Source organism: Monodon monoceros, unplaced genomic scaffold (assembly GCF_005190385.1).
Source record: "Monodon monoceros isolate NGI ecotype Baffin Bay Population unplaced genomic scaffold, NGI_Narwhal_1 Super_Scaffold_18, whole genome shotgun sequence".
Lineage (NCBI taxonomy): Eukaryota > Metazoa > Chordata > Mammalia > Artiodactyla > Monodontidae > Monodon > Monodon monoceros.
In genome coordinates this window covers 56,263,590-56,274,388 of record NW_021703774.1, presented here as the reverse complement: position 1 = coordinate 56,274,388, position 10,799 = coordinate 56,263,590, and the positions used below count along the sequence as shown (strand labels likewise).

At 41.6% G+C, this 10,799-nt stretch overlaps 1 protein-coding gene across 1 annotated transcript in view; it reads left to right on the top strand.

Moving 5' to 3' along the window:
• The first annotated feature begins 503 nt into the window (after nucleotides 1–503).
• The window catches only part of FMO4 (flavin containing dimethylaniline monoxygenase 4), a 34,334-nt gene continuing 24,038 nt past the window's right edge, over nucleotides 504–10,799 (top strand). Inside the window, 4 exon segments of the mRNA XM_029229846.1 lie at nucleotides 504–573; nucleotides 4,310–4,449; nucleotides 6,637–6,825; nucleotides 7,454–7,616. Coding sequence (XP_029085679.1) covers nucleotides 4,318–4,449; nucleotides 6,637–6,825; nucleotides 7,454–7,616 — 484 coding nt within the window. The 5' untranslated portion in view covers nucleotides 504–573; nucleotides 4,310–4,317.

The following is a 10,799-nucleotide window of genomic DNA, read 5'->3' as shown; positions in this document are numbered from 1 at the left end:
TCCCAGTGCTTACTTCTGTAATTATTCCTCTTCTTAGATATTAGCCCTAGGCTAATACCTAAAACCAATTTTACGCTTTTTCAAACAGGTTTTCAAACAGGTTTTACCAGCTCCCTCTGCTAACCCTTTCCAAAAGGATGAAACAGCTTAAATTCCTTGTAAGTTCTGAATTTTGAAATCACACTTCTGGGGTTAAGGAACTCTAGACTTGGGAGAACTTGATGACGTGATAGTCACCTAATCGACCTTCTCCTATGGACAGTTCCTATGATGGCTCAAGGGACTAATTCAAGAGTCAGAATTTAGTACGTAGAACGTCTGTTTCACTGGGGATTGTGGTTTGGAGTGACTTGGCGCCCTCTAAAGGCTACAATGAGAAGAGCAGTCGCTTACCACGTGCTCCCCTTTAAGTTTAGGGCTCCGTCGGAACTGTGACGTTTAGGAGGGTGGGGAAAGGGGCAGAAGTCGTTTGTGGCCTTCGAATCTGAAGGCTTTATTCTAACTCGTCATTTAGCCCTCCTTCGAGAACACGGAAGTATCAAGCTGGTGCCCTACACAACTTTTTTTTCCTCGGTGAGTATACTTTCTGCTGTCACTAGCATGACAGGAAAAACGGATGGTTTTTGTTTTAAACCGAGAGTACTTTGATTAAAGTCAGCATTAGTTTTTTATTTTTCTTTTAGAACAAGGAGTTTGTGTTTGGAATTTTTTTTTTAAAACAAACACTGTCTTTGGCTTTGGGCTGTGAGAAATAATTTGTCAAAATATCTGCTCTATGCCAACAAGGTAAGTGTCCTGGATTTTTTTTTTTTTTAATGGGGAAATGTTTCCAGAAGCTGCTTTCACAGAGGATGAATACTTTCCTTGGTGAGTACACTCCTTAAAAATGAATGTGATCTTGTCCTTCGAGAGCCTCTTGATTAGGGTTAAAGCAGCAGAATTAGAGAAAACCAGGAAGCAAAGGAACGTGCTAAGGAAACAAAGTTATGTTGTAGGGGGAAACCACCCTGAAGGAAGGTGTGGGTGAGAATAACAGAATCATGGGACTGTCTGTGATTCCAGGCTCACTTCTGATTTCATCTTTTGGATGAGATGGAATTGTGAGGCATTGGGAAACACAAAATACTCCACAAGTGTTATGTTAGGAAATACTGTAGCAAAGGAAGAGCACTGGTAGAGTGATAATAAGAAATATAAATAGATCCAAGTCCAAACTAATATAAATCATAATCAGCTACATAATTTGCTAATCATCCAAGTCTTTCCACGTCTCAAAAATGATTCCTGCATTTTCTGGTCTGTCAGGTATGGGATGGGGTTTTCATGTTGTTCAAAAGTCCAGTTCAGGGCTTCCCTGGTGGCGCAGTGGTTGAGAGTCCGCCTGCCGATGCGGGGGACACGGGTTCGTGCCCCGGTCGGGAGGATCCCACATGCCGCGGAGCGGCTGGGCCCGTGAGCCATGGCCGCTGAGCCTGTGCATCCGGATCCTGTGCTCCGCAATGGGAGAGGCCACAACAGTGAGAGGCCCACGTAATGCAAAAAAAAAAAAAAAAAAAGTCCAGTTCAGTAGTTTAGAGCTTCTTTCTATTAAGGAACTAAATGTCAGCAACCTTTTGACCTACAATGGACCTTATGTTTATAGCCCACTTTACAGTTTACAAAGAGCTTAACACACCTTATGTCCTCCCGCCCCTTCAAGCCTGCAGTCTTCTCTCCTGCCTTTCAATTCACATCTACTTTGGACACCAATTATTTGGCACTTAAACAGTCTCTAAATCAGTCTGTAAAGGACAAGGTGTTTTTTCCCAGGAAAAATACAGCCTACTATGTGTCTCTAACTAGGTCTCCAGGCATAGCTAAGCAGCCCAAGAGTGTCTGCAAGCATTTGTACCCAGAGCACACTGCTATTACAGGACGTACCACATGATATCATGTGTGTCAGCCTCTCTCCATATAGTGGCATCTTCCTGTGGACAGTCACTGGGTCTATATTTATTACTATTATTTAAGTCACTGGCTCTTAATCATCTTGGGGGTCCCCACGCTTGGCTCAGTATCTGCCCTTAGAGGTACACAGGGTGCATCTGTTGAGTGAATTAATTTGCTGCCAGTCTATTCACTGCAGCACATTTTGCATTTTAACCAATCAATTAACAACTATTTCTTTCATATTATTATTGCAAAAACACAGCACAGAGGGATCTGCCAATTCCAGACCTCTACCTAGTGCCCTGGAGGTTTAAATGTTCTTATTGGTGGAGGCCATTTATTTCTGATTAAAAGCCACCTAAACCTTTTACTCAATCCAAAGGAAGTCATAGGTATGTTTGCCTATATGTTTCCAAACTTGTTGATAAATTTTATCTGCATGAGCTGTCTTTTCCGGGAAGAGAGGAAAGGAGGGAGTCAGTTAGGGAGGTGGGAAATGAATGCTGAGTAAATATTTGGTGCTAGGCAGTTCTGTGTAATTATTATCACTGTTTAAGACCCAAACAATCCTTCAATATGGCTATTTTTCTTATTTGCAAACAGTAAATCTTAAGGTGTGTAAGTGGGTTGTTTGGGGTCACATGCCTAGTCAGTGGCAGAGACAGAGTTCAAACCCAGTTCTGCTGCCTCCAAAGTCCATTCTTATTGCAGCCTGCCCAACTCTTCCAAATCAAAAGAGACTTCTAAATAAACAAAAAGTTTCAGGGGGAAAAGTGTAAATTTTGCTATAAATAATGAAGCCAGGCGTGAAGGTCTCAACCTTAGAAAGGGTAGGGTGGCAGGTAAGATTTGGAAACAGGCAGCTCTGAGAAATCCCTCTGATCCTTGTTGCAAGTCCCTGCCTAGATCCTCCTCTGGAACCAGGTGAGTCCGAAGGGTCCAAGGGCTCAGCAGTCTTCTTCTGCCCTCTGTAAAGTCAGTAACTTCACTTTGGTTTTGTGCCTGGGGGTTCTGATCTGGCTAGGAGGCAAACTACAAAACCAAAAGGACAAAATCCCCCAAGCCCAACCAGAAGGTGTGGCAGCAAACCTGAGCTCAGGTGAGGGAAAAGGCTTAGTAGCAGGAATCACAGGACACTTCAGGCTCTCAGACCAATGAGATGTGCACATCCAGGCTCATACTCAGATACCCTAAGTCTCTCCAGACTCAACCTCTTATTAGCAGAGTGGCCTTAAGTCGTGTTCAGTGATGATGCTATATGTTTTCCCATTTACTGGTATTCAGGGCTCAATAAATATGTTCTCCCTAGGTTCCTCAAGGCAAACACCACTATGGTAAGTGTCATGACACTACAAAGGTCACATAAGAGTTATACAGCAAGATCTCTCCTCAAAAAGTACCATGTCTTCATAGGCAAAGTCAAATCAGTTAAGTATATTTTATAAAGCAAATACTTTGAGGTCTCAGCTACTCTTTGTGTGTTTCTCAGACTGGCCACGAGGGTTGAGGGAAAGGCAGCACTTGAGTGAGGACACCTGACACTTCAAAGTCTTCCATGTGACATAAACCTGATTTGCTGAAATCAACTCGGTGGTTAGCCCATCTGATCAAAGCAAAAGCTATGTTGATGTTTGCAGAAGCCCAAAACATAAAATCAAGAAAAACTGGTTATAAATCCCCACGACACATTCACACTTCCTCAAATCTTTCCTGACAACATGGCATCCCCATTTCCATATGACCATATGACCACAGTTCTGTATTATAGTGAGTCAACCTTTCTCTGTGCAAAGTTAAGAACCTCCCCTAAATGCATGTAATATCTCTTTTGCTGGCAGGACATGGTCCATGACTAGCTATTCTTTAGAACTTTAGACGCTTTGAATAAAAACTAACATTTTTGCTTGTTGCAATTCCTAGCATTTCAGAGGGACTAGGTGTTAGCAAAGAGTCCTTTTAATACTGAGAGGATCTAAAGTCTTAAGGGGATCAAGGTCCTGGCTACACTAGCTAAAAATAAGAGCAAAATTTAATTGAGCACTTACTATGTAGCAGACACACTTCTATCACCCTTCCAACATATCTCAGTCATTTAATTTCATAACAAATATTTTAAATTGGTATTATTATTTCCACTCCCATTGTGCTGAGAAAACTGAGGCACAGAGAGGATAAACAACTAGCCTAAGGTCATACTGTAAATAAATGAAGCGAGGATTCAAACCAAACCAGTATGATTTCAGAGCCCTCATCTTTAAACAACATGTGATTCTGCCTCAGCTCAAAGATGAAAGGATCACTGTAAAAGTTGACTTCTATGACAAGGGTTCCCTTCTAGCTTTGTCATATAAAGATGCTCTGCTCAACCTATCTCATACAGAACACACCATGGCCAAGCGAGTTGCAGTGATTGGAGCTGGTGTGAGTGGCCTGTCCTCCATCAAATGCTGCTTGGATGAAGACCTGGAGCCTACCTGCTTTGAAAGAAGTAATGACATCGGGGGACTGTGGAAGTTTACCGTGCGTAGTTCATACCCTCCCACTTCCACCAATCATAATCTGGCCGTTTGCTTTGTCCCTGCCGAGGCATGGTCGCTTTAGCCTACCTTGGTGATCATTACGGGAGCAGCTCACTGCAGCAACACAAGTTTGTTATGGTGTTGTGCTGACCCCAGGCAGGATGCAGTCTGATAGGTGATGAACTTGGACAACTGGCAGGGTAGGGACAAGAGACAGTTGGAGGAGAGAGGAAGAAAGAGTTAAGTCTAATACACAAACATAGTACTGGAAGTTACGATGATTTCTGGAGCAGGGACATTGTAAGACAAAGTAGCAGCGTGTCACATTGGGTAGCTGAATGGCATTGGTGAATATGGAGCAGGTGACACTTTAGGAAGGACAGAAGTTGGCATCAGGGAGTGGAGCCCCAGCCCCCAGGCATTGTTCAGGTCTTTGGGAAGAGAATTGGCAAGGGTGAGGCAAGAATCCAGACCTTGAAAGGTCTAGGGGGTATTTTTCACATTATCAGAAGAAAAAGAACACAGGCACTAATCCACCCTTCTTAGGAGTGTAATATGCAGCCTAGTGGGGTATGCTCAAGGCTAGGCCAGCTATTAGGTGACTTGAGCATCAGGAATTGGGGCTGGAAATGACTAAATACCCCCTGCCTCTGGCCAAAATTGGTCCTGGTTACTGGGAATAGCAGGGCCTTCAGAGGGAATAAAGGGACCTGCCCCAGTGGTAGGGTATAAGGTGTCAGAAGACGGGAGGCCCAAGTACTAAATGCTTTGGTTGGCGAGAGAAGAGCAGCCTTTAGTGGGAGCTCAAGGTTGGGGAGGGTGCTTCAAACTGATATGAATGAGGGAAGCCTTCTTGGAGTAGGCAGCATTTGCCAGTCTTTGATGGATGGTGAAGAAAACAGAATAAGCAAACACATGTAAATGATCACAACCCTAGGATTATAGCATACTGGGGGAAAATAATTTTTTCTGGTGTACTATGGGCCTCTTCAAGCCACCAAATGTCAATGTGGAAGAAAGTATTAGGTCTGCTGTTTGACCCCATGGTTGGTTTGGTTTCCTTCTCCTATTGTAAAGTGACATAGATTAATTTTAGAAAACAGTACTGAGTTAAACAAAAGAAAAATACAAACTAAATATAATATCAATTCTCATGAGTCAGCACTAACAAAATTTTGATATAATTTTTTCCAGTCATACAAATACTTTTTTTTTTTCAAAAATGCAATTGTAGTATTCATTTTCATCCATTCAACAAGTACTCGTGTTGTCCCTCTACCAGGACCTATGGGAAACAAGATGGACAAGGACCCAGCCCTCCTTACTGTCTGGTGGGGAACAGAAACAGTAAACAGATCACTACAATGCAGTGTGATTGGTTCTGTGCTCAAAGTACAGTGTGCTGGGGCAGGGCGCAATAGCTACCTTGTGAAGATCTGTTGGGTCATGGAAGGCTTCTTAGAGAACATGATGGTGAAGGAAGAGACTTGAAGAAGAAAACTTCGGCCACGAGAAGTTCACCGGTGCCTTTAATATAGATCTTTTTGTTTTGTTGTTTTGTTTTTGAGTGACAGAGATCGAGACAAGACAACAAGTTGGGAAGTCCAGGAGAAAACACAGGCTGCCAGTATGTGATGATTCTTTCATGACGACTGAGATAAGACAGAGAGAGACAAGGCTGGAAGGGGATACAGGTTGAAAGGGAGTTTTGTTTTGTTTTGAAAATTTGAGTCTTCAGTATTTTAAGTGTGGATGGGAAGGAGCCAATAAAAAGAGAGCGGTTGAAAATATCCATAGACAATAAATAGAAAAATTAGTGAGGAGTTCCTTAAACAAAGGCAAGAGGAAGAGGTGCAGAGCATGAGTGGACGGAATAATCATGGCAAGGGAAGAAGGAGAAGATAAGCAAGATAGACCGTGGGCCTGTGTTCATGGAATATTTTAAGGGCAGTGTCATTCTTGGAGAGCCCTATTAAATGTTGTTAGCTTCTTTGTAGATTGAGAAAGATATCATATTTAACAACTCCAACCCCACCAATGATTTCTGATAACTATAGCATGGAGACCCAATGCTAACTTTTCCAGGAACTCTTTGGAATTACAAGTGGAACGCTAACTGCTGATGATCTCTGTTCTCTTCCTCCTATCCCCCCACCACCCCATCAAGCTAACTGTGCTTTCACCACAGGAAACTTCTAAAGATGGGATGACCAGGGTCTACAAGTCATTAGTGACAAACGTCTGCAAAGAAATGTCATGTTACAGCGACTTCCCCTTCCAAGAAGATTATCCCAATTTCATGAAGCAAGAAAAATTTTGGGACTACCTCCAAGAGTTTGCTGAGCACTTTGACCTTCTGAAATACATTCGGTTTAGAGTAAGATACCTTGGGTTATGGAAGGTTAATGAGTAGGGCCTGGCCCATTCACCAATCTGATGGAAATGGGATACTTAAGTAAACTTCTTCCTGACTTTCTCTCTATATGAATAAGGCAGATAATAATCCTGCTGGTCATGTTTTACTCAAATAAGTCACTAAAATACTGAATTTCCTGGTTCTTCCTCTAAATTCAGACTCTCATTCAGGATAAAATTTAGAATGTTTTTGAGAGGAAAGGAAAAATGGATTTTGTTCATGAAACCCATTGGGAAGAAATGACTAGAAGTCTGAACCACAGATATTATAATGGGTCAAAACTCATTTTCCTAAATTTTTTCAACATTCGGTGTTTTAATTCATCTCCTTCTCACCAGGAATAAAAACTGAATGTTTCTTCCTTGCAGTGAAGGCATTCAGATGTTTTGGGTCCTAATCTATATGACCACTTTTGAGACTTTGCACAAGTTATTTAACTTCTCTAGGGAAAAGATAAGCCAATGTTAACAGACCTCCTATCGTGGGACTGACTTGGCCCACTTGAAATAACAGACATGGTTACCATACGGTCATTGTATGAGGTCCCAAGATGACTGATGGAAAGCGAGTGTTTGTCTTTTGCTTTCAGACCACAGTGTGCAGCGTAACAAAGCGTCCTGACTTCTCCGAAACTGGTCAGTGGGATGTTGTCACAGAGACAGAGGGGGAGCTGGACAGAGCTATCTTTGATGCTGTCATGGTTTGCACTGGACACTTCCTGAATCCCCGTTTACCTTTGGAGTCATTTCCTGGTGAGTCATTTCTGCCTGAAACCAAGCCTACTCTTCTGGGTTCTTCTAGAAGTTACTGATTTGCAATTGGAAATACTTCCTCGTGATTATAGACAACTTTATGTTTACCCTCAGAAATAATATGTACAAAATAACTTTGAAAGTTATAAAACACTATAGAGGTGTCAGATTTTATTATTTACTTATTAATATAAATGCTGATGTTATCATTTAAGTTTTATCATGCCTGTCTGATTCAAGCTCAGTGATCACAGAAGGCTCAAAACTATCAGATCGGTCATGAAAAAAAATAGGCTTTGAATTTCGTCATTAAATTACAGGTCATTTGAATCAGGAGTGACCTGTAATTCAAGAACTTAAAGGAAGTGAAAATACAAGGAAACTTGACAGAATTTTTTTTAAGAAATAGACCAGAAATTATACATACAAAGAAATATTGTCACCCTTCAAAACAGTCATCACAATAAGAATCCATCCACCTCTTAAAGCAGGGCTATCCACACAAAGGAGTTTTAGAAATTCCCCTTTGGAAATGCTTTTGATCCAATGGCACATTCTTTTTAATATACTCACAATTAGCAAATCTCCATCTTTTGAAGTCAAGTGAGGATTACTAAAATGTAGTGAAGCTACTCTTCTTCCGTTACTCATAAGTGGCCCTAAAGGCAATTGAGTATGAAGTTTTGAAACTTCTTTTAGGAATTAAAAGAACCTTTAAGAAACGAAGATGTGAAGAAGAAAGTCTGCAAACCTTAGACAATAAAAAATGAAATATAAATCTTAAAACATAATCTCAAATTAACAAACTATTCTATTTTCAAAATGTGTTAGGGACCAAGGGAGAATTCAGTACATAATTTTACAAAGAAGCAATATTGTAAATGGTGGGTCAGCTTCAGGCTTGCTGCTAGTCTATGGGCTAAATACATAATCACATAGTACCAAAGGAATATATAGCTGCCTCTGTAACAATGTTTCTATGAGGAAATGTGTCACAAGTGTCAAATAAGAGATGCTTTTGGAATTAAGTGTCTTGTCAGGTTTGAGGTGGCTAATCCTTTACTCCTAACTACCTTCAGTCCCACTGCGACTATAACTAAAGAACACTGCTGCAAAACAGCAATCAGGGGCTGAGAGGTGATGATCTTTGTGGCAGTATGAAGTGTCCAGACTGGCAGAAGTGGGCCCAAGGAAAGAGACTGGCTAAACATAAACTAGAGTAGCAACATAGTTTTGGATCATCTTGAGAGCAGACATTTTTACATACTTTAATGACCTCAGGGAGGTGGGGGAGGAATAATTGTAGTAGAAATATTGAGGTGCCCCTTTCTTTTGCCCTAAAACCCAGATATTGGAGAAGGAAGAAACCCACACACGTAGATTTTAGAGGCTCCCCCTGAGGGGGTCTTGGTTTATGACCAGACTTTAGAAGAATCTGTTATGGGGGACAGCAGGACAGATAATCCCAATTTCCTCTGTGTTTCCAGAGTGAGGTATCTTGGTGAATGGATACGATGTAAACTTTCCAGGAAGTTCTGGTCTGCTACAGTTCCCTGCAGGCAATAGCCCTGGATAAGTAGCATTTAGCATAATGGTTATGAACAAAGCTCTGGATCCAGACCCTGTGCTAGTTGCTTAATCTTGGATGAACATAACCTCTCTAAGCCTCAGCAAAGTGGAAATATAAGTTCCCATCTCAGAGTAGTGATGAGGATTAAATGAGATCATCCATGTAAAATACTTAGTATAGTACAGAGCACACAGTAAGCACTCTATAAACAATAGCTACTACTGTTATGAATCATGACCTTTAGTAAGCTATTATCCACCATCTGAGAATTGCTTGGAAGAACCTGCTTCCTAAGAAGCAGATGCGTCCCCCAGACGAAGAAGTATTTCTCCCTCTTAGTTAAGTTATAACCCCAGTTATAAGCCTCAGCAGCCATTCCATCTCAGAGTGCTGGATCCTTCCAGAGCCCATACAGGAATCACGGGATGGGTGGCACAAAGTGCAGTTCTGCAGGTCACCCCTCTTGATTCTTTTCTCTCCCACACCAAGAAGTTGTGTAAACGTGACTCTCTAAACACACATCAGTTGTAATCATTAGTTACAGATTAGTGGTCGCAAATGCCTAATTATATTTGATCAATTATTAACAAATGTTCTTAAACTCTGTGAGCGTTGTGCATGGACTTCAAGCTTCTGGTCTTCCTTCTCCTAAGGTAGTTTCTAAGCATTTTTCAACACATAACAGTAGGGGAATAAGTATAAGATGAAGAAACCACAATAGCAAACTCTTCCAGAGATATTTGCTGACAAGGCAAACTAGGCCCTGTGCCTCCTAGCAGACCGTTTTTTTTTCTGAATTAGTAGTTTTGATTTACCAAATAGATTCCTTTGGGGTAGGGGAGGGGGCAAGGCATTATTGACGTATCATTGATTCAGAACTACCTATGCATTCCATACTTTTTCTTGGGTCCCCTGCTCACATATGCAATTATGGAGAACGTATTACTTGAAAAGCATTGTGTTAGGTACATACAAAATCTATGAACCAAGGTTGAGCCCTCAGGAAGCTTCTCTCCAGCCAAACCTCAGTGAATAGGTTGAAGCCCCACTCTCTAATGCATTCGAGGCACGTGTTCTTCCCCCTTCTTGTAACCCTCTTAGGGCTTCGCTTTTCAAATTCCTAATCATCTTTCTAATGTCGTTCTTTGAAAAAAAAAAAAAATCACCTCCTCCAGGATGACTTCCCTGGCTCAGTCTAGGCTGATGCCCCACTGAGGGCATCGTAACACCTCCTGTTCTGGGGGGCAGCATAGTATCACGCTTGACAGCTGAGCCCAGAGTCAGATGACCTGACTTCCCTTCCGGCTCTGCTACTTACTATATGGCCTTGGGCAAGTTGCTTAACCTCTCTGTGCCTCCACTCTCAGCATCAGTAAAATTGCATCATAATACTGTTCACCCTATGGGGTTGTTGTGAGGTTTAAATTAATTAATAGGTATAAAATCCTTAGAAGAATGTCTAGGACTTGCTAGTAAGGTCTGAATAAGCGTTAGTTAGCTCTTGTCTCTTTACCTATTTCTCACTCGAGGATGAACTCTTTAAGGGTAGAGACTGCCTTTTATTCTCACATCTCCTAAACCTAAAACCTGAAACAGTGCCTTGGGCTACACAA